Source organism: Paralichthys olivaceus, chromosome 9, assembly GCF_024713975.1.
Source record: "Paralichthys olivaceus isolate ysfri-2021 chromosome 9, ASM2471397v2, whole genome shotgun sequence".
Taxonomy (NCBI): Eukaryota; Metazoa; Chordata; class Actinopteri; order Pleuronectiformes; family Paralichthyidae; genus Paralichthys; species Paralichthys olivaceus.
In genome coordinates, this window is record NC_091101.1 from 17,634,248 (window position 1) to 17,658,773 (window position 24,526).

The following is a 24,526-nucleotide window of genomic DNA, read 5'->3' on the forward strand; positions in this document are numbered from 1 at the left end:
TGTATGTGTTTATATGTTATCATGTCTAATGTGCAAATTGACATTTTTATCAGTAATAGTGCAGAGTAGTGGTGATAAACTGAACCATTATTAAACTATATTAAAATCAATTTCAATGATTATTGAAATTGATTTATGAATCACCGCTGCACAATGTGAACGTGTGTGTGTTCACCTGGATGATCTTCACCTCCTCCTCCTCCTCTTCCTCCTCCTCCTCTTCTTCTTCTCCTTCTTCCTGCCCTCCACCACCACGTCTCTCAGCTCGTTACTACGTTTGCTCGAAACTGGGAAAGTCGCCCAGTGTGTGTCCGGAGGCTGAACTGCACCTGGGACGGAGCTCTGCGATCATCCAGCAGCGAGGTAAACACATGTATTAACATTAGAATGTGTGTGTGTGTGTGTGTCGCTGGTTATTAGCTGAGTTTCACACATACACACACACACAGACAGACACACACAGACACACACACAGTGACCTCTTTGTTTTAGCGAGCCGAGCCGCTCGGAGGTTAGCTGCTGCTTCCGGAAAACAACCTTCACGCAGGTAAGACGAGTTTCGGTGTCGCCTCGATCTCACTCAGCTGCTTCTGTGGGAACAAACATGGAGGATGAAGCCGCTCGTCACTTTCAGACGTGTGTGCTCGTGTCCGGTGTTTCGAACGTGTAGCGTTTAGCTGCAGGTCGTGAAGGTGAAGTGAGACTGAAGCCGCCGATGTGTTCACCTCCATCTGAAACATGGGAACTTTCCTGCTCTGTCTCTCGGTGTGTCACTGCGAAGAGATAAGCATCGAACATGCAGCTCTGGTCTGACATGAGGAGGGACACTGACTTATTTATGACCCCAGTGAAATCACAACAGAGGTGGAGGGACATGAAGTAGTCCTGTCTTCTCCTGAGTACGTGTAATAATACTCTATTACAAGTACAAAATACTGCGTTTGCACTTGGGATGGGACAAAATATCAACATGCTTATATATATATATATATCTTACTCCTGACGATTATCGTAATGTTGGCACCAAGTATCGATATTGAGTTATTTAGTTTTAATCGTACACATGATATGGACGTTTGACAGTTTATGTTTATTTTAGAATGACGACACATGTGGACATACAAAACTTACAGTCACAACTTAAAGAGACACTAAAATAAGACTTAAAGACCTTTTTGTTTCTTCTTTCATTTCAATTTGTGTCAAACTGTGAAACTAACACCACATCCCAGTGGATAAATACACAAATCCTGCATTTGACCTCTCTAGGGGCATTTTGTATTCTTCTTCAGTTAGACAGATATCACGATGTATCGTTACATGATTGTCTTACAATATGTCGATTATCACTGTCACCTGAGTTAACCTGCAATTCCATCCTATCCCATAATTTACACTAATTTACAAGTGTTGACCTCAAAATGTCCTTTTAATGTCAAAAGTAAATATACAAAATTCACATAAAGAGGCTGCATTCAGAGTGTTATTGTATATATTATAGTAATAGTAAAGATTAGTGGATACATACAAGTATTTCAGTGCTGTCAACAACTTGTATGTACTGTGCTGGATGATGGGCATGTGGGGTAACTGGTTAATCCCCCCAGCTGTGGATGCATCGTTAGAGATTATACTGCCCAACAGTTTATGTAGGACTTTAAGTTTATTCACAAAGTACTTGTGTACTAATTTGACTACTTCTTTCACCACTGATCAAAATTAAAAATCTGTAAAATTCAGTCTAGACACCGTGCGTCATTTTGATGATATTCTTGTTTTATTCTTGGCAACTCTGCAGTTGCTGACATATTTTATTGTTCTTGGAAAATGAAGGAAGACGGAAAACCATCAAGATCTTTGAAGACATGTTGTTGCATCTGGGGAATCTGTATCTACAACTAGCATGTTCAAACTTTATCCAGTAGTTGCATTTTCTGAAAATCCCTTGAGAAAGTAGCTACCTTTTCCTTTATGCTGAGCACAATGGAGACATCCCAAGTTAAACCCATGGGTGGTGTTTGTGATGTTTTTGTGCCTGGCTGCTGTACAGTGGGAGGCTCAGGAGCCGTGTGAATAAGAGCTTAACCTCCATGTGTGATATGTTCTGGAGACACTGGTACCACAGCACATGCGAGTCCGTCGTGTGAAAGCCAGGAGGGAACTGGAGTGGGAAAGTCCTTTGGAGGATGGTGGTTTTAATGTCACTTGTGAACTTATTTCCTGCTAGATGTGCAATGCAAATATAGGTAATTATATTTAAAGCAGGAGACTTTACATGCGGTGCAGCTGTTACATAATGTCAAGACAGTGCTCAAAATAGATGATATATTTGAGGGATATGATAGATTTATTTTTGGAAAGAAAGGAAATGCTATTTTAAACTTAGGAGAGAAAATATTCAATTCATCTCTAGTGACAAGTGACATGAGGAAGCTATTTAAGTCTAATTTTGGCCTCGTTGGAGCTTTTTGCTGATGTTATTCTGAGACACTGATAAGTGTAGTTGTTCACCTTTGGGTAGACGTGTGTTTCTTTTTCCGTTTCATGTGCAGCGTCCATGTGTAATGTCTATTTCTAACTCCAGACATAGGTGTAAGCAGAAGCAAACGTGACACACCTCCTGTCTGACGGAGTGGAGAAATTATTTGTTCCTGCGGCTTCACCTGTGTTCACTGAGGGTGTGGCAGCACATGTGACTGACTCATATCAGCCATCAAAGCGAGTGATTTGCCTTGATGGAACGCCACCATGTGTAATCCTCTGGGAGACTTGAGGACACAATGCGGGGCCACAGACATTTCTCTGGAGAGCTCAGACTGTCACATGAGCACAAGGCTTTGGACGAGGCGTCCCCACATCACGATTGCTTTGAACTTTGCTTCACTTTTTAACCTGTGAAAAACACATTTCACGCCATCATTGCAAAACTGTCTTCTTGTGTTATATAAGCATGGACTTTAACGCTAGTTCAAAATGTTTCTTTTAAATTTTGGATTCCTGGGGAATCATTTTCTTGCACTTGTGAAGGATTAGGATTAATCTATATCTTGTTATGTAAGATGTCAGACGTCAGACCTGAACTGAACCCCGGACATTTTCCTCAACTTTTCTGGTTTGGCTTTACGTGACAACGCAAATGTCACGGTCAGTTGCTCCGGACTTTATTTGGAATTTTTCCTGTCAGCAAATTGTCCGGAAATAACGTGTGAGTGAGGCCATGTGAGCATTCAGCTAGAGCATGTCTGGAAAATTCAAAGCAAGCGAGTGGGTGAGTTGATGACGTCTCTAAAAAGCGATGGATGCAAAACTGAATAAACAAATACCTCGGGATGAAATAGAGTTGACATACATGTAGACGATCCACGTGTCAGTGTAGTGTAAACAAAAAGGCGTAATGTCCGCATGTCCTGCCTCCTGCATGCTCTTTCCATGCACCACCGCTTAACGGATTATTCCTTTTTCCTGTTCCCGAACAATCTCCTGCTGCGCTCTTCATATGTGAAAGGCAAACTGGAGTTTATGTCAGAAAGTCATAGATAATGTCTGATAGAACAAAGTTACGTCTTCAGATTGTCTGTTGTAGCTGCCGCTTCACTATCAAACTAACTTCTAATCATTTTCTCTTGTACTCGATTAATAGTTTGGCCAGTTAAATGTCAGAACATACTGAAACTTGCTCATCGCAGTTTCTCTGTCTGACCAATAGTTCAGAGATAAGAAATCATTGAGCAACTGGAACTTGGTAATGTTTGTCTGTTTCTCTTGGAAACTGGCTGAAAAAATTATCCAATTACAAAAACATTGGCTGATTTTCTATCTGTTGGCTCAGATGATATTTCATGTACAGTGCCAGAAAAAATAATGAAAACTACCAATCCACTTTTCCTACAGCTTAAGGTGACGTCTTGAAAATGCAAAACATTTTCAGTCAAAATCTCTGAGATATTCAGTTCATTAATTATATAAACGGAGAAAAGCAGCAAGATTTGGATTCTTAAAGGCGTGAGTGGAGTAATTGACTAACCGACAAATCAATCGATCGACTTATCGTGTCTTCGCTGCACTTTTTTGCATTACGCTGAACTACTTTGACAAGTCTCCATTTGATGTGGAAGATCCCAAGAAAGACAAGTACTTTTCATTGATTTCATGCTGTATCCTGTAACGTAGTGATCAGCTGTCGTGTTAGTGTGGTAACAGGGCGGCTCCATAGAATCACTCTATGATCCGCTGTGAATCCTAACTAGCAAATGGTGCACCTTAAGAATACAGCTGTAGAGACGGAATTTGATGGGAATGGGACTGTGTGTTAGAATAATAAGTGAACTTTGCCCTTTTACAGTTGAACACAGTGTGTTTAACATGAGGGTTTTGTATTTTTTCTTATTTTCTCATTGGTGCAGCAGGTCATGTGGTTTCTAAATAAGTGGCGCTCAGCCTAGTTTCTACTGTGCTTCTCTCCCTGAGCTACAGGATCCATGACCCGCTATCCATTACAGCATAAGGTATCACTTGCACAAAGTAAAGACAAAGAGAGAGAGAAGGCCTGTATGACCTCAGCTGGGATGCATGTGTGTGTGTGGAAAGACGTGTGCACACACACACACACACACACACTCACACACTTGTAATCAGGCTTGTGTGTTTGCAATCAGTCATTCGCCTACAGAGAGTACTTTACCTGGAGTAGTGCAACATCAGCAGTCTGAATCCCCGAACACTAACACACATGCACGCACATAGACATAAATATACACACATTGACTGGAGAGAGGCAGAAGGAGCACTTCTCTTTTCCTTTCTCTGCCTAGTTACACCAGTTCCTATCTGCATTCCTGACACCGGTGCAGTCAGAGCTCATAGACATGCACACACACACACACACGCATGTACGCGCACACACACGCACACACACACACACACACACACACACACACACAGGCACACACACACAGGCACACACATACACACACATTATTCTGACGGTGTGCTGCTGGGGAGGCAGGGCTCTGGTTTCATTCGAGCTTCAGGCAGCCGCTATGTTAGAGTCTTGTGTTTGCGTGCGGTGGCTACTGGGCGCTTGACAACAAAGATATCATCTCGGGTGAGTCGCTACAAAGTAATGACACTGAAGTTAAAGTAGTTCATTTGTGGCTGAAATATGGACTGGATCACAAAGGGAAGGAAACCGAATGTAGTGAGGTAATTGCATGGATTTATTTTTCCTCTTTATTCCTCTGTGGTTATGTGCAAGGTACAAGGTTCCTTCACTGCTTTGTAAATTCAAGGGACAATTTCTGATCTCAAACTAGCATTTTGTGGTGTGTTGAATGTTTCTTTGTCCCTTTAGCCACTCAGACATTAAGAAGTGCTGCTTATCAAAGTGTTCAGCTCAAAAACTCCTCACTTATGTTGCAAATTTAGTGCAATTTATTTACATTTCAGTCCATCTAAGATCTGCTGTGGTCTCTAACTTAATATATTTGGTTTGATTCATGAAATACCATTTTATTTGATCATATGTGTAGTGAGCAGCCAAAAGTTTCAACAAAGAATGTGTTTCTAATCAGCACTCTCCTTATGAGAAGGCATTAAAGGAGATTAGGATTGGCACAAAGGGCTGGAGACCACTGCTGATTGGGTGCAAGGGGTCATTAGTGATGGGGGTTACATTTCTGCCCAGTTCATTCAAAATTCTTACTCTCGTGTAGTGCCATGTCTTTGTTCCTTCCCATTAGCAGGGCTTTTACTTAAGTCCCGCTCTCCTGCCTCATGTCACAGAGTTTTTCGCCCTTTTCTGTGAGCGCTGTGACTTTTAGCTGAGACGAGAATTCCCTTTGTCCCTCAGGAAACTCGCTGAGAGGAAGCAGCTGTGGCTTGCTGCCTTATTGCCGCTGCTCTATGGATTTGCCATTTCCTGTGGAGCTGGCCAGTAAGAGTAGGAATAGTCCAAATTCTCCAAAAGACTTAACTTTGTTTCTCCTTCTCAACAGAAAAACAAAATGAAGACAAGGAGAAGCTGACTACTCTGGATTGTTGTTTCACTTTCACTATGGATTCAGCCTTGGAGATGCAGACATAGACTTTTACTTTTACAATTACAACATTACAGTTTCTGAGGAGACACGATCTAAGAGGACACTGAGGTTTGGACTGAGCTTCCTCAGCCAATGGCTACATTAGAAACCAAAGGTACCAGCAGCTGCAGCAGTGCTGCAGGACTCTCATGGGCACGGGTCTGTAAGGAGTGTGGCCAGCAGCATGAGGGCCAGGAAAGCCACCTGTATGAATACCAAGACGAGGTGGACGACGAGCTGGTCTGCCACATCTGTCTGCAGCCGCTGCTCAAACCCATGGACACCCCTTGTGGCCACACTTACTGCTTTCACTGTCTGAGCAACTTCTTAAAAGAGCAGGACTTCTGCCCTGTGGACCGCCAGCGGCTGCAGTTGCATCAGTGCCGTCCCTCCAGCCTGCTGGTCAGGAACCTACTGGATAAGCTGATCGTAATGTGTCCTCACTTCGACGAGTGCCAGCAGCAGATGCAGCGCTGTGAACTGCAGCCTCACTTACACAACAGGTAAGAGTCAGGTTGAGACGCAAGTGTTGTCATGGCAGCAGGTTCGGGGGAATATAGTTAAAAATTAACCTGTATAAAATAATCAGATGCAGTAAGATCTAAACCTATGAGCAATGTATGCAAACAATACTGTAATTTCCCTGTCCTTAAATACAACGATTGTTCACATTATCATTAATAGCCACACAGTAATATAAGCCTGTGTCATCGTTGGACTGGTCAGCAACAAGCACTTGCAGAAATCCTGCCACACTGTGGATCCATCCCCCCCGGACTCTGTGGGACAGACTGAGGAATGTGAAATAACTGTCATTAGCGTAAACTGAACCACGTCCAGTTGACCTGTTTTTAGCTCTTGGATAAATCACGACCTGGATGACTGAGAATCTCCAAAGACAAACTATCATCAACGTTGTTTACTTCTCTTCTATGTGTCGTTCAAAAGTCAATTTATTCCTGCTCACTCAGCCTCAGTTCCTCTTTGAACACATTAACTTATTATTATTGAGCTCATGACAAAGTGCTTAAGTTGTTTTCCACATGGCCGGCGTGGTGCTTATCATACCAGCCATGATGTAGTTAGTTGTGGGTGACTGAAAGTCCTGCTGCTGCCTCTCTGTGCAAACATCGAGGAGGCAAAGTTCAGGCATGAGGAGCATGTGGCCGTCGCAGCACTCTGACTGACTTAATCAGACTCCAGCCATCTCACACCCTGCAATGCAGTGAAATTGTCTATTCATCTGCATAGAGCCTCTGTTTAAACCCTGTGCAGAAATACACTCTTGTTTTTTTACTTATCTCCCCTTTCCGCTTGAAAACACTTCACATTGATTTTCTTTCTCCCTGTTTTCCCGGTCATCTATCCCTGGCACTCCTCCAAACTGAGCTCTACCTATTTAATAACATCTCTCCATTGTAAAAATGCTTATTCTCATCTGTCGTGTCTAAAGCCGCTTTCAGACATGCACCAAAATTATCTTGAGAGGCTGTATGCGTGAACACAGGCCTCTAAGTCAGTTGCTCTGGAACTATTCCGGGACCTTTCCTGCCAGAGCCTTGTCAAATGTCTGAAAAACGTCAACAAGATATAGATTAAAATGTAATGAGCCCATTACAGAATACAACGGGAAAGTAGACACGTTGCTGATGTTTCTAAGAGCATACTTATTCTCTAAGAGAATACAAATATCTCAGGAGAGGACACTAACAAAAATGTCAACTTGGAAAGAAACTGGAAAGAGGGCTGTGCCTGTTGATGAGTTGTAAAATAGAAACGTGATTTCCACAGTGTAATTTTGTCACAGACGTTTCCTTCATGCCTGAGTGTTTTGGACATTTTTCCTGTTATTGTGAACATGTCCGACTCAGACAATCTCCTGCTGCGTTCTTCATATGTGAAATGCAAACTCGAGAGAATGCCCGGACCCGATTTTCCAGAGTTCATGTCTTTAAACGAAAATGTCAATCATCACCCATATTCTTTTCTACTAATTTCCTCCTTGTTCCTGTCTTTCCATAGATGTCCTGTTTTCAGAAGACTGAAGGAGGAAGCAGAGAAAAGGAAGAGGCCCTCGTGGAATGAGTTAAAGGGACGCAAGAGTGAAGGGGAGTCGCCCGGTGATGCTAAACACTCAACAACGTTGTCTTCTCGAAATCCCAGCCGGGATCAGCCTGAGCCCGGGCTGATTAATCCTGCCTATGAGGAGAGCGAGGATGGTAAGAAGTCATTTTTACCTTTACAACAGTGAGCCAGTCACAATAGGCTGTAGTCTGTACTAACATGATGATTACAATCACCACTTTATAGGAGGCTGGTCCTACGCGTTGGCAGTGACAGTGAATAATGTTTATGGAAGCTCCCAGACAGGGTGGAATTAGTTTCCTTGCTTGGCCGATTGCAGAAATCTGAAATCCCCGTGCTCCCCTTCTCCAGTGGGGGCTGTTTTCAAAACACACTGATGGGAATTGGTGATGTTTATAGCCTGAAGGTTTTGATTCTTAGTCTGTCACAGGTGAATCATCAGCCTAGACAGAAAAATGTACCAGCTCACACATTTCTGCTTCATCACGAGGGGAAAACCCATAAAGAAAATGACAAGATAGTTCCTCAGCCCAAGGTCCACTGACATATAGTTTCCAGGCAACTGATGATCACAGAGACGTTTGTATTTAGTCACATCACGGCTGCGTGCTCTTAAAAAAGTACAACGAGTTATCACTTTTAAATCTATATATAATCTTTAATTATAGTTTACTGCAGCATATAAACATTTGTATGGTCTCTGCACAGACCAGTTCCAAGGCTGAGAAAGTTCAGTGTGGTTCAGTGTACCGAAACATTCGCTATCGTACTGTGATGATAACAAAAAGACTCCTTCTCTCTTTTTCCTATCTATGTTTCCATTATCTCCGCAACGTGAGAACAGTCGTCACTTAAAGTTCAAATGAAGGTTACTGCGGCTGTGTCTCTATTTGAAAAGATTTTTCCAGATTTTTTTTTGCTGTTAAGCTGGAAGTTTGATGAGCAGATCAGTTTTTATTTGTGTGCCACCAGCAGAGATAGTTAAGATATTCTCTATTTATCTAAACACGGATAATGTATTTGCAGTTCGATTTTTCTATTAGGTTTGCAGCTCATTATTTATAATACAAGGGACATTTTTCAGTTATTACTACATAATCGTTACTTTAAATTGCTCTTTTTGCATAACTAAATACTAAACCTATTTTTACACCTCCCTCTATCACTCGTGTAGTTTATTTTGTAACATGTGCTTTAAGTTTCTTCATCAGGTATTTTACAATGTGTATCTCACCTATGGAATTATAAAAGCTGATATGTAGCCATATTAATTACTTTCCTCTCTGCCCTACAGATAACACCCCTCTGCGGTCGAGTCTGGTGGCCGAGGCCAACATGGTGGAACTGTTCAGAGAGGAGCCGGAGGAGGAGCTGGGCTTCCGAATCGTGGGGGGGAAAGACACACCGCTGGGGAACATAGTGATCCAGGAGATTGTCCGGGACTCACTGGCTGGCCGTGATGGCAGATTGGCCCCGGGGGACCATATCTTAGAGGTGAGAAGGACTCACAGGCTGTGATGTCACATGATCATCTCTTCTTCATCATGGGAATTCAAACGTGTTCTGGTGGCATCGTCCATTTCTTTATTTATAATATATATCATATTTCTGCATTAACTCCTTGTCAATGTGTTCTCATGGTCCTGTTAACACAGCGATCCTCGCCAGGGAACGAGAAAGTAGACTTTCAAGATAAACAAGTTTTAGCTCCATGGTAACAAGGTGTGGTCTGTTATTGCTGTGCACAAACACGTCATATCAGTGTAAACAACTCTACCTGGTTGCTGTCACTGATTGACTTTGAGAGGGTCAGGGTCCAAATATAGCAGATTGAACTTTCCTTTCTTCTATTTAATCAGTTATTAAGTAATGATATGATGAGATCTCTGGAAGTGGACACAGAGGAGAGTAGGACAGAATGTGATTTTAATAACTTGTGGCTTCCTCTCCTCCTTGGATTTCTAACCTCCGGATCCACATGGTTCCACAGTGAAATGAGCTGATATTTCAGCCTGGGCTCTGGCCCCCCTTCCTCAGTGTGTCCTCCTCCCCTTCAGGATGTGGAACATTAGCTACAGTTTCTTTTTCTTTTTTTTTTTTCTTATGAGGCTCTGTGGGAAGCTGGTGCACGTGAAGAGAGACGAGGGAAAATTGCGTCACCGAGCTCTTGAAACTCAATCTTTATCTTCCCCCTGAACTGATGCATTTATTTTTGTGTCGCTCCAAATTCACTTCAGATTCTCAGGGCTCTTTGACAGGCTCATCAATAAAACGGTCATCTGATTATCATCATCAGGAAAATAAACATAATTAGTTAATTTATCTTTTTTCTTGTCCGTCTTCATTTACAGTTTGACTTCAGTGTCTCTGTCTCTCTTCCTCTCTGTCGTGTTGTGTACACAGGTGAATGATATCAGCTTGGCTTCAGTCCCCCACGCACGGGCCGTCGCAGTGCTGCAGCAGCCTTCCCTCCTCAGACTCACTGTCATGCAGGAGAAAGGTTTCAAATCAAGGGATCCACGGTCTGATCATCACCCTCCCTCTTCCACCATTTCCACCGCCCTGCAGCCCTCTCAGAGTCCCCACGGCAACGCTAACTCCAGTCACAACCCCGGCACGGTCCTGCAGGTGACACTGATGAAGAGTCAGCGCAGCGAACCGCTCGGCATCAAACTCATCCGCAAATCAGATGAGAGCGGGGTTTTCATCCTGGACTTGTTGTCTGGGGGTTTGGCAGCAAAAGATGGAAAATTGAGGAACAATGACAAAGTGTTGGCCATTAATGGACACGACCTAAGACATGGTACACCTGAGAGCGCTGCCCAGATCATACAGGTATATTAAAGGATTACAGACATGATTCTTATATATATTTAGCTAAATACAACTGACATAAACACTATTATCACTGAGTTAACCTCTGTATATTGATACCTTTCTGTTTTTGGCACAGTCAGGTTTTTGTGTAATAATTGTTGTGAGCATGGACTGGTTAGTTTTGGAGCATTTATGGAATTTACGACATTTGAGATTTTAGATGTAGCAAATTAATCAAAATAATGACCTTGAATCACGTCATCAGTTGAGCACATGCCTCAGCCAAGGCAGAACGATTGTACATATGATTTTTTTAACAAGTGAAAAAACATTCCTGGATCTGCCCCCTTTTTATGGGTTCTTCCCCAGGACCAGGCCCAGTTTGGGGGAAATCAGTTTCATAGTTTTTGCGTAATCCTGCTAACAAAAAACGCAGAAATAAGCAAACGAGTGAAAAATGTAAACTTAACCGACGCAAAGAAGACGAACAACATGCAAACAGATAATCTCAATTCTACAGATATACCTTTAAAAACCTTGGTTCAGTCACTTCTTATTGGTTGTTAGTTTTTCATCATCACATTTCGCCTTTTCCACAAGCATTTGAAAGCAGCAACAAGGACGATGCGCAGAACAATCACCGCTTTCACTTACTTTGCAATTATGCAATATGCACAAAAAAAGCCTAAAAACCTCAAGCCTCGCTCGATTACATGACACAATGTGAGAGTGATTAAAACAAGATACTGAAAATAGAGTTACAAGTAGTTGAGCTACTATTGTGATTTAAACCTCAAAAGTGTGAATTTACTTCACAAATGTGATGTAATGTGAGTTCTTTAGGCCTGATAGTGGCTGACGAGGGAAAAGGTCAAGGGTTCAAACCAAATTCACAAAAACTATCAAGTGCAAAAATGAGACGGATTATGTTCTATGCACATCCAGCAAGTTTCAATCTCTGCAAATTAAATTTCACTCAGGAAATACTATGAACCAATCCTGTAAGGAACGTACCAGATCAGCCTTGAAACACAGCACTTATGGCAGGGACACTTTTCTTGTCAATGGATATTCCACGGAAGTAATTGCTTTTCTTTTTTGCGCATTAGGGCAGTGAGGTACGTGTGAACTTTGTGGTGATGAGACCTGCAGAGACTCAGGAGGAAGGAGGAAGCAGCAGAGAGGGACAACACGGCAGAGCAGCGAGGAGGGCGCCTGAGCCACAGTACTTCAGACGAAGGTCCACATACATGAAGGTAATATAAAAAACCATTAACTCTTAAACTAAGAGAAATTACTCCTGGTCTCCTTTTTATCATTAATATTACAGATCCATTAAAAACAAAAATAAACAGCAGTTGACAATTTCAACTTCTTAGATCATTAAGTACAAAGTTGGTCACAGTATCTTACAAACTTTGCACGTTTCAGTTAACACAACACAGTCGTGATGATCGCTCCTTTGTCGGTCACACTCAGTTGTACCATACACTCTCAGTAGAAAGAATAGCAACCCCCCAGTTGGGGGTGAGAAGCTTTGAGAGCAGACACCTGCGTCGGTGTGCAGAGATGAAAGCGGCTCTCAGGGGCCTCCCTCTGTCCTGATCAAAAGGCCTGGGGTGCTGCTCACTCTACTGCTACACAGCCACTGGCTTGTTGTGTTTTGCTTGTTTCTTTGGGTGGCAGAGGATCAAAGCTGGTAACAGTTAGCTTTCGCCTGCAGAGTGGAGCCTTTTCGTCTTGCTGGGGGGGGTGGGCTCCCTGCTGGGGAGGAGGAAGAGCCCCCACCTCCCCCAAACTTCCCTTCTGATGGTTTACAGACTCAAGAAAGAAACAAGGGGGCTGGTTGAAACTGTCATTTTCCACACATCTCCTCCTCTACGAGAGCGTAGTGTTGATCCTCACACGTTCCCTCTTCCCTTAGTTCTCAGCTCCCACTCAAATGTTTCACATTTGTTTCTACGAGAATCAATTAAGTCAAAACATCCTCGAGTGGCTGAAGTAAACTGACATGTTCTGTCAAACGAGACAGGATTCAAGTATTTAGTAATACATTTTGACAAGAATATAATAAACTAAAAGGCCAGCATAACTTTAAAAATCTAAACTGTGATGTTGATCAGTACATTTGTCTCATTGTTCATACAGGATCCTCCAGGTGGGTTTTCCAGCCATGAGAAGACTGTGAGTCTGAAGAAGGAGCCTCGGCTTTCACTGGGCATCACCATTGCCGGAGGGAGGGACTGTCGCAGCCGCCTGCCTGTTTACATCACAAGTGTGCAGCCTGTCGGCTGTCTGCACCGAGATGGCACCATCAAAAGAGGTAGAAAGCAACATCTGGCCTAGAACTGCAACTAATAAATAGGTTTTAGAATCATATATCACAAAGAAAGAACAGCACGTTAAAAGCTCAAAGCAGCAAATCTTTTGCATTGTGCAAAAAATCTTCGTCTAATGTTGAACACAAAGATCCCCTGAACTAACGGTTCTCTTCACAACATTGTGTGTTTCCTCAGGTGACATTCTCCTGAGCATCAATGGGGTTGATCTGACCCAGTTTACCTACAACGAGGCAGTTTCTGTGCTGAAGTCTCAGACGGCTCAGTCACAGGTGGTGCTGCGAGTCATCCAGACGCTCTCCGAGGACCCCGAGGAGGAAGCCGAGGCCGCCACCATGGAAGAACTGGACCTTATGGACGACCCACGAGATGACGCCCTCAACTGGACACCGCTGTGGACTCGCTGGTTGGGATTACCGAGGTAAAGCAGCTTTCATTACCATCAGTTCCAAGAACGTCTGTCCATTTAGTTAATTCTGACTGTCCTCGTTGTCTCAGTCACATGCACTGGTGCCGGGACATCGTCCTGCAGAAGACCAACAACGAGAGCTGGGGCTTCAGTATCGTCGGGGGCTACGAGGAGAGCCACGGCCAGCAGCCTTTCTTCATCAAAACCATTGTGCCTGGTACACCTGCTCACTTTGACGGACGCCTCAAGTAAGTTCACCCCGGTTTGACTCCTGTATGACGCAATCCGCTCTTGTGTGCTTTCCTCGCTCTGACTGGTCTGTGGTTCTCTCCAGGTGCGGTGATGAGATCGTGGCAGTGAATGGAGCCACAACGGTGGGAATGAACAACTCGTCTCTCATCCCCATGCTCAAGCTGCAGAAGAACAAAGTCACTCTGACCGTGGTATCATGGCCCGGCAGTCTAGTGTAGAACACACAGGAGCACATTCACTCTCTAATCCTTTCTTTCTCACTCACTCACTCACTCACACACACTCACACACACACACACACACACACACACACACACACACACACACACACACACACACACACACACACACACACACACACACACACACACACACACACACTGCCCTGTCCAGCTGCATTCTTGACTGGGCCACTCATTGACCCTTCCATTTGTAACTCTTTGTTTTGTTACGTTCCTATTCAGGCTTTTGATCGGTCATGTGACACCTGTGCACATAAGAGCCGCCCTGTGCACAGGTACCTGTTTGCGTCAGTGTCTAATGAACTCACAGGGCAGTTTAATCAGGGTGCAAAGATGATGACAATCAGTGAAGTGCTAGAAATGCTGAGGACAAACTGGAAGGATTGTTGGGTTTTTCAGACGCTGGTTTTCTCCTCTTCTGAAGCTTTATCTATATTTTTGCTTCAGTGTTGGATAATGTTATCGTTTAGTGGTGACTTGATTCAAGTGATTCACATAAACAGAATCCAAAGATGAAACGTAGATCTGACAGAACAGGTAGAAAGTTATGTATTGATGAATAGTAGGTGACTATATATACTACAACAAAATGGCTGCTGAGTGTTAAGTCTGATGCCAAAGACAGAAAAAATCATTCTCTCTTTTAACTGGTGTATCACTAGTGTGATTTTTATCAACTTTATTTTTATTGCACTTTCAAAACGTGCAGCAGAACAATTAAGCCATGTCAGAAAAGTAATAATATAATCATTCACTATAGATTATAAAAACAAACTCTAAAGATCTACCCTCATATTTTGGTTTGACACTGACACTGGCTTGATTCTAATGGGAACATTCTGTTAAAACATCTGAGTTTCGGTTTTATTCAAGCCATAAAAGTGATCATTAAAAACTTACTCTCACTGGAAACCTGCATGGACCATTTTCCAGAGCTCCATTAGTAGGAAACAGCTTGGGTCCAAGTTTATTTCCTGTTAGATCTTATTTTAGCCACAGGAAATAAAGCAGGACACATTATAAAAGTTGTTTTAAACTGGGAGTGGGTCTAAAGAAGCAAATAAACCTGTGATGAATGTTCGGTATTAATGCATAAACAAGAGAAACCTTTGTTCAACTTTTGATTTATCATTTGATCCATGTCCGTGTATGAGTGCTCCGTATTTGAAATGCCTCAAAATGATCGACTCTGAGAAGCGGGTGCCTTTTTGACACTGAAGAAAAAACCAGGACGTATACATGCCTTAAATTGCCGCTCTACCAAAATGTGTTTGCTCATTCCTTTGCTGTGTCCTTGTATAATATGAATTTGAAGATGGCCCGGTCCAGATGAATTTACTTTTTGTGTCAACACATTCCCAGTGGCCTTTTCTTGTATCTTAACTGGTGCGAGATTTATTGAATAATCAAGAATATCACCACAGAATTAGTTTTAGTTTCAGAGTGACTCTGAAATATTAATTGTCTTCGTTGGCCTGTCCAATGTTTCATTATGTTCAATAAAATCATAATAACCTTGCACTTCTTCTGTTTATATAATCAATCAATCAAATAACCTTTATTTATAAAGCACATTTCAAACAATTCAAATGTATTAATGGCTGTTTAATTAGAATATCAAAATAATATTGATATATATATATTATAAAATAATAAAATAATGAAATGCTACATAAAAGCCAGAATAAATAGGTGGGCTTTAAATTTACATTTATTCTTATTTGTCCCTGTGCCGCATTTCACTGGAACGTAACATTTACAGTAAAATGCAGGATGAGTACAAATGGTGATTTACCACAATCAGAAGTGTCCAATAATCTGTACAGTGACCCCTGGTGGACACAAACTGTGCAGAATGACCCAGGCTCCAACTGACCAATTTTACTGAGAAACTTACAAAATGACTTTTTTCCAAAATTACATTATTGCACAGAAGCCGTGATATGTACACCTGAAGTTAAAGAAGCACAAACACGAGTTTTCAAAATGAAGAAAGTCTTCTGTGCCAAATAAGTCAAAGTGGTTCAGACCAATGACTGATGTATGTGTGTAGCATGTGCAGTTCACACATGTGAATATCTTCATGTTTAAACACAGAGACCAGTACAACTAGCACACAGAACATGTAGAAAGTACATAGAAAGTCAAACAGAGAGAGAGACAATCTACATAGTGATGAGTAGCTAGTGGTGGAAATGTTCAATACTCGCATACAATGATGCACAAATACTCTGGTGCAGGGTTAAGTCTTACACTCAAAATTCCAAACAGAGTAAAACCAGAAAAATATTATCAGCAAAAAATGATTTTGTACATTGTGCAGAAATATGTAATATTTTGGAGGCACTGAGGTCCAATACCTGTGAGTGTCCTTTATTCTGTAATATAAGATAATCACGTTCTTTCTATTTAAAATCAAAAAGACAACTAACCATGGTCAAATAAATTACATGGACTTATGTGTTCTTAAATTATCACTTCAATACATTCAAATTCACTATAAAGTATTTTTGGCACAGAAAATGAAATTACTAAAGGAATGAACTGCTTGATTAATTACACTTTGTGGTTAACGCTTATTTAAACTGCACCACAATTAAAGATGCTATCCTACATTTAGTAAAACTGGCAGTAACTCGAGTTTAAAACGTTAGAACATTGGTGGATCAAATTACTGCAGTAAAAACCTCTCAACAGGAACAGATTGTGAATGAGAGAACAAAAAAACAAAGGACCATAAAACAGCCCCAGTTAAACCCACCAGCTCGGTATTCGGGGGTTGTGGTGAGATACAGTAGAAACGAGATTCAGTATTTTCTACACTGTGACCATTGATGCACAACATTAGAAATCAGCAGCAGATTACGGTAACAGCGTTCCTGACTTTTACAAATGTGGGTAATTGCCGGCTGTCTTGTTAAATTTAACGATGCAACACCTTGTTAAACATGACAAATAGCCACATTTCTGGTGGTGGGGCAGTGGGCTGCTGGAGAGGAGAGGTAGGAGAGGTTAGTAATGATTAGTATTTACTGAGACGACACATTCACCGAGTGTGACGACAGATACAAGTGAAAAAGGGTGACAGCGAAGAAAAATCAAAATTGACAATTTATTTTTCTCTCTCCATACGGATCAAGTCATCAAGACAAACATTTACAAGAATTGTAACAGGGACAATATGAGGAGGATTTGAAATACAAGAGAGCAGAGTTCCACCTGCACATCTCTGCGTTTCACCAACGAATCCAGAGGCACTCTAATACAACGCAATACAGCAACGTCTCCACTGAGAGTCAGAAAAATAATACTAACACTGGACAGAGTGACTGGAACAAAGGACCATCTGCTCAAAACACCATGTACTGTTGATGCATGTGCTTCTCAACACATTAGGAGGACCAAACACAGCACGGGGAGGAGTACAAAACTATAAAAACTCAATGCAATGTTGGGTTAAATTGAAAAAATAAATTTAAAGTTAGTTAAAATCATTTTCCTTCTTCTGCACGTCAGGGAGCTGCGGATGCTTCTCCAGCTTTAAGAGATGATGAGTCATCAAATGACATCTTCATTGGCAAGAATCCACACAGGAACAAGCGCAGCTCTTGTTATTGGAGTATTCAGGATGAAGTATAATCTCATATCCTGACTTTCTGCTGCGTTCAAGTGCAATAATCAGTCTAACTCTGGCATCACTGTAACTATATGGCTTACAAGGTAAACAGGTCCATAAAAACTAGAAAGGTACATAGACATCTTTCATTCGTCAAAACTATGATACAACAATATATTGGCAAAGAAACTAAGTAGCTAAGTAACTTTTTTACTTATGTAAACAATGGAATACCACTGACTGTACATCTTATCCTAACATTGTAAATACAGATCAAGTTCTTCTACGAGCTAGTTCCCATGGACAGAGAATTATGTGTAAAGAAAACACTGGGTGATGACGTACACCGCACGTCAGGCAATTTCAACCCATCCCATCGACTTGCAAAGAACCGGATTCAAAGAGAGGAAACCCAACAAACAGCGTTTGAATCTACAGACTTGAATTATCCAAAACCTTCCTCCTGTTACATGTTCAAACAATTATACATAAGGCAAGGGTAGTCAAGGAAGGTGGAGGCATCACATTCTTTGCAAGGGATTACTGATATAATATATGGGATACAGGCTGATGGTTCTTTGGGGTAAATGCACTTTTTGAAAGATTTCACTTGTTTTGTCACTTGTAACAAAAAAAAAAAAACACATCTGAGTGCAACAGAAGGGGACAAATCTAGTTCTGTCGGGAAATGTGCAAAATCTGCTCTAAAGCAAAGTGACAGTGTTGCAAACGTACAAGGTACTGGGAGATGTACGGGTCGCCACGGAAACATCGGTGCAGACCCTGAACTCCAACATACTGTATATACAAGGCACTACGGATGAGATTCAAGGGCCACACGTCCAGTCTGATAACAGCCGCTCAGTCCGGTCGGAATATAGGATATTTGGGTAAGAATTCTATAAGAATCACCTACAGAGAGAAAAAATGCAAGATGTCAAAATACAACTGTGACAACTACAGCAGACTATTAATCAATAAATCAATTTACAAAACACTGACTGATAATCTGGATTAATCACACAGACTGAAGCTGCTTGCTTTCAGACATGCACCACACATGCACATTTTCCTGAAATCTTCTGAAAGGACTGTATGTGGGAACGTAAATGTCAGAGTCTGTTGCTCCGGACATTTCACTGAACTTTTCCTTCTGGTCCCCAAGTAAAATGTCCAAGTGAGCCCATGCAGAAAATTCACGATGAGCACATGGACGACATTTCTAACAAGCCACGGGCGCAAATAAAACCAACCAGGAAAGAATATCTCAGGATGAAAAAGACAGATGTAGAAGACACAGACAAGTGTCAACAAGATTCAACACACACTTTGCTCTGTAGGAAAACACAATTTGGATTTTTAAATTTTCTTCTTTTTATGGAAAAAACAATTATCCACTAATAAATTAGTAATAAATTAATGCGCCGATAAAGCCCTTAACTGTCAAGTTATGTAGTAATGCAGTCATTTACATCTGATTGTTGGGACAGGGTACTTACATATTCCATCATGTTACTGCTTTCACATTTTCTTTTACTGAGCTTCCAGTGCAGACCCAGCTGATGAGAGAAGCCACAGGCACAATGAATGAACATCTCACGCGCACACAATCACACACAAACACACACACACAAAGGAAAATCTGTCTGAAATCTCCCCTTCAGTGTCGGGGGAATTTGGGAGCAGGGGCTGTCTGGTCTCACCGGGGTCAAATGGTGGCCAGACACCCTGAAGAGTTTCCTTTATGCCTGTGCACAGCTACTAGCAGTAATTTGTTGCTGCGAGACAAAACAAAATTAACACCGCATTTTAGAGTTGACCTCACTGTCCTCTCAGACCCCGTGCACCAAATCTAAGGCAAACAGCTTTGAGGGACTGCTGCGGCTCAAGAGTTTTTGAAGCAGACGAATGGTCATTATCCATCATGATGATACTTGACTGCACACTGACAGACAATTAAGCACTTTACCACAGGTGCTAATGTGTAATTTGTCGTCTCTCTTACCTTGTGGTATAATCGGTTATTTTCCCACTCTAACAACTTCTGAATCGACCTCCTTGTCTGTTGGAGGGAAAAAACGTTAACACAAGCGGAAAACTTAACTTGGTCATGTTTGCACTTTAACATGTAAGAGTAAACAGCACCAGCGTTAGGATTTATGGACTGAAGTTTTACCAGCTAGTAATTTCCACTTTGTTGCCAGTAATTCGGTGTGGTGGGTAACGCCACCTTTAAATGACACACACTTGAGCTGGGCAGGAGCTGTGTAGCGCAATGCATCATTTCTACACAGAGCCACTAATTGAACACGAGTTGTTATTACCCTCTACACTTAGACCAATGCGGTTGAATTGCTACAACAGCCCCTGAGTAATCACTGCTGATGTAAGGGAGAGTTAAAATGTCCGAGTCTCGTCACGGGCGGTGTGGGACTCACTCTCTTGTTGAGGCAGATGACGGGCCATAGACTGCAGCCCACTGTACAGCAACAACACAGGCAGCCGCAGAGAAGCCACTTCACATTCACAGGCAGGTTCTTCTTCAGACAAGCGTTCACCCTGCTGATACTGGTTTTAAATTCCTCTGGTGCTACCTAGAAAAAAAAGAGAATTTATGAAACTAACAGTTCCTTTTTAATCAGAGAATTTAGGCATGAAGCAAACATTTTACAACGCCGAGGGTCAGATAAGTGTTGTTGTTGTTGTTGGTGATGACATGAAAGATTCCTACTTTCTCAGTAGAAAACCTGAGCGCAAAGATCAAAGAGCCTGAGAAAGGCAACAGGTAGATATTTGCAGATGTTGTCCAGAGATGAGATGAGATCTCTGAATGCAATGGCTCTGACTGGCTAACCGAGCTCTAGTCTGTTCAAGGCAAGGAGGGATTCAAAGGAGAGATAAGCTCAGTGCCTGTGGCAGCGACGGTCAAACAACTTGAATGGATGCTCATTCCACGCTGAGTCTGTACGCCATAAAACAGGGGTCGTAATCTTTTATGACAGGATGCAAAGGTCTCTTTGCAAACAGCCCAAGACCTCAGAATAAAGCCCAGCAGGGCCTGATCTGCACCCTTCAATCATCATAATTGTGGTCTCATCCATCACGTCACCCTGGGTCACAATACTGAAGGTACTTTTTATGGGCCCACACTTCCCTCAGCCAGCTCTTACCCCTGCAGCCTTTTTGTGTTTCTGTGTCTGACCCAGGAAGCTTTCCGGCGGAGTCTTCATTTCATTATTTTATCACCTGGAGTTGGACCCTTCAAAACACTGGGGTCGCCGTCAACTGAGCCCCATAGACAGCTTACTCATTTACAGAGCTGGACAGCAGCACATTCAGGCTCTTTTCTATGCAGCTGTGGTGCGCTGCTTGAAATGCATCTCCGTCAGATCAGACCCACTTGGAGAGGTTTGAATGGGGAGGTTTGGGGAAGTTGGGGCTGTTAAAGGCCCAAAAGAACAAAAGGATCACTGTGGTTTTAATTGCTTAATTCTTCCCACTTGGAATTGAACAGAAAGCAGCCTGCGAGACCGACATGCAAGAAAACTAAAAAGCAGCAGTACCTTTCCCGTGAGAACAGAGGGAAATTCTGTGTCAAATCTGTTGCTCAGTCCAAACCTGAGAAGAAGAAAGAACAAAGGAATTCAATTAATAAATGAAATAAATTCAAATGCAGAAAATGTGCTTTTACTATAAATGTAATGAGAACTAAAGTAATCCCCAGCAAGAGCAGCAATATATTGTTTGATTGCATGATGAGACACATCATGCTGTTGGGTGCATTAAATCACACAAAATAATGGCACAGAAAAGGCTTATTTCTACTGTGGTTCTTCATGTGAACACATTAAATCAGTCAAGGTAAGTAAGTGTGATCATAATACCAACAAAGCAGTTAAATAATTAATCATCTTCAAACATTAAAATCACTTCAAACATCAATTATTCACATCCCAACCATAAATAGGACGATAGAGAGCGATGCAGATGTGATTACAATCAATTAACTTATAATCCTCACATTTAAATCATCATTTATTCATTTCACATTTGACATGTGGTGTCATCAGTTTATTTGCAGTACTGTGTAAAAGCTTAAGACGCTTTAGATTCCTATTTCAACATCTCCTCGTACAATGTCAGTGTCTGATTGCTCCCAAATTCATTCAGCAGCATGACAACAAGCCCAGACACACAGACAGAGCCATTTGAAACGACAGTATCATCAGAGCCAAGAACAAGGAGTTCAGTGACAGATGGTCTGGCCATCACAGAGCCCTGATCCCAACGTTGTGGAGTCAGTCTGGGATCATATGACGAAGCAGAAAATTCTCCAAGATGCTTTAACAAACTTCCTGCAAAGCACCTTGACAAAAAAATCCCCTTAACTTTAGAAAACTGGTTCCATTTTAAAGGCAAATGGTGGATACATCAAATAATGGTTAGGTTTACTTTTTTTAATTTTTTTAATCTTTTAATTAACAGTTTGCAAAATATTCTACATCTGCAGATGTGTTAACATCATCATGTGAACCTGAGGAACCATTTCTTTGGGTTAAATGGAAAGTTGAAGAATTGGAAACAAGACAGAAGTTCTCATTGGACACATCTGTTATGTTGAATTCACCCTCTAATAATAATTTCCCTTGTATTTAACTTCACTAAAAACTGTTTATTTTAACATGACTTGATTAGACAAAGCTCAATAATAACAAAACCCATGAGAGCGGCCACGAATAAAACATCCACATGCAAGACTGGCAAAGACGGCAGAGACCTAGAGTTGAATTGAGTTAATGTTATTATGAAAGTGAAGAGAGATCTGACAATGTTGACATCAACCTTTACACATTTTCCCAGAGGTTTCAAAGGTCAATTGATGGACGTCCTACCAATTCATATCTCTGACTTTTAACTTCTGAGACCATCAGTTGCAACTGAAAACTATATAATTTACCAATTAACTAATGGTTGGTTTCTCTATTGCTGTTATTTAGACAATGACACGAAACAACTTTGCAGAGTCAAACATGACGTATTCAGATCTCCAGCTGTGTTTGACTCAAAGTCCACAATTTTAATATATCTGACAAACGAGCGTCCACTATTTAATGTGAATTGACACATGAAAAACAAAAGAGAGACTGTAATCAAAGCGAATCTGACAATCCGATCAGTGAATCCACTCACTGACTGGTCAGCTGTCAACAGTGAGATGAGAGGAGCAGAAAGTTTCTCTGTGAAATAAAATGTAAAGTAGCGTTAAACAGAAGTGAAAACTAAACCTGAAGAACAATCAGAAGCGGTGAATACAGATGTAAACCTAGTGACACTCTGCTCGGTGACAACATGTCAGTCAGACTTCGGGCTGTCGCTGCATCACATGTAAACTTGCCTACCAACGACTACCGGTTGCTAGACTACCATGGTATCGTGGTTACCATGGGGACACAGCTCTGCTGGCCTTAGTTTATCTCGTCACATTATTCGGCAGCGGAACTGTTCCTCTCGGTGTCCCAGCAACAAATGGAGAAACCCGTCAGCTGTTGTGATTTGCGTTAGCTCGCAGGCTAGCAGCGGGCTAACCAGCGGCTAACGGTGACAAAGCGACCCCCGGGGACAGACAGAAACGCGGCCCCGCTTACACTGTGATGTGTCCGGCCCCTCGCATCACCACGGGCTCCGGACAGTATCTGGGCAGCAGCTCCTCGCTCGCTACGCGCTCATCCTCGTCGTCTTCCAACTCGTAAATGGTATCAAAGTCCGCCATGTTGGGGAGTGATGCGCTCATGACGTCTGGGGTGGGGGTGGGGGGTGGGGGGGCGCGCACGGTCGCTGGAGCGGGAGCGCGGAGCGGGAGTTGGAGGAGAGCGAGCGTCGCCCGTGTTGCGTTCACGTGAAGCCGAGCAGAGAATTATATTAAAAGTTCATCAATTAGAGGAATCAGGAGGAAACGTGACACATTTACCTTCAACATGATATTTATAAAGATAAATGCTCCACTGACGACTTGTTTTAAGTGATCAGGTTATGGATTCAACCAGAAGAAGCTGCTGACAACATGTCACAGATGACACTGACCTCAAAACACGAGCTTTCATTCATTTATTTACCTGAATTCTTCATCTGCTCTTATGAAGTCATGGGCCTAACTAAAACAAACATTAGATCACTGCTTGTGCTATTAGTCTTCATGTGGTTTCTTTAAAACTATTGAATCTAATGAGTTAAATTAGCTTGAATACAACTACTTCATCTATGGACTGCTTTACGGTTTATTGGTTTTAAAGTGTACAAAGTCTGGCAACCTCAGACAGAGCTGGCAACAATCCACTGAGTGTGAACTATAGCCACAGTGTGCTTCTTGTTTGAGATTTGGATGAGAACTTTGAATATTTCCAATCAGAAAAGTAGATGCATTGGATTAATAAGAAGGCCTCTTGTATGTCCTTTGGAAAATAATTTAGCTGCAGATCCAGATTTTTTCCCAAACACAAAGGTTATGTTTAAATTCTATTTCTTCAGGTGTATATCAATATGAAAATCCAATTGACCAATGTGGCTACCTTGAGATGATGCCTTATAATCCTGAGGTGCTTTACTTGTCTTACATTTGTAAACAATTCTCTGGTCACAACAGTTGCATGTGTATTGTTTTCAGCATCAACCGATGAAAATGATTGATTTTA

General features: G+C 41.9%; 2 protein-coding genes across 4 annotated transcripts; one reads left to right on the forward strand and one right to left on the reverse strand.

Annotated features, from left to right (window-relative positions):
- Positions 1-227: 227 nt before the first annotated feature.
- lnx2b (ligand of numb-protein X 2b) lies at positions 228-15,740 on the forward strand. Of its 3 annotated transcripts, none has more exons than XM_020083179.2 (10): positions 228-363; positions 5,994-6,580; positions 8,100-8,296; positions 9,457-9,656; positions 10,566-10,997; positions 12,089-12,235; positions 13,128-13,302; positions 13,496-13,739; positions 13,817-13,975; positions 14,062-15,740. In XM_020083179.2, exons 2-10 carry the CDS (start codon positions 6,171-6,173, stop codon positions 14,195-14,197), a joined length of 2,100 nt encoding a protein of 699 aa, XP_019938738.1. In that variant the 5' UTR covers positions 228-363; positions 5,994-6,170; the 3' UTR covers positions 14,198-15,740. The 3 variants fall into 3 exon arrangements, with proteins under 3 accessions (XP_019938738.1, XP_019938754.1, XP_019938746.1); XM_020083195.2 differs by lacking the exon at positions 228-363 and adding an exon at positions 375-547; XM_020083187.2 differs by lacking the exon at positions 228-363 and adding an exon at positions 4,930-5,202.
- A 1,579-nt stretch (positions 15,741-17,319) lies between these two features.
- Positions 17,320-23,638, reverse strand: chic1 (cysteine-rich hydrophobic domain 1). Its single transcript, XM_020084947.2, has 6 exons — positions 23,483-23,638; positions 21,401-21,455; positions 20,276-20,431; positions 19,843-19,899; positions 19,337-19,396; positions 17,320-18,749 (listed from the first exon to the last, which is right to left on the reverse strand). The coding sequence occupies exons 1-6, from the start codon at positions 23,626-23,628 to the stop codon at positions 18,699-18,701; spliced, it is 525 nt and encodes a 174-aa protein (XP_019940506.1). The 5' UTR covers positions 23,629-23,638; the 3' UTR covers positions 17,320-18,698.
- Between the last annotated feature and the right edge of the window lie 888 nt (positions 23,639-24,526).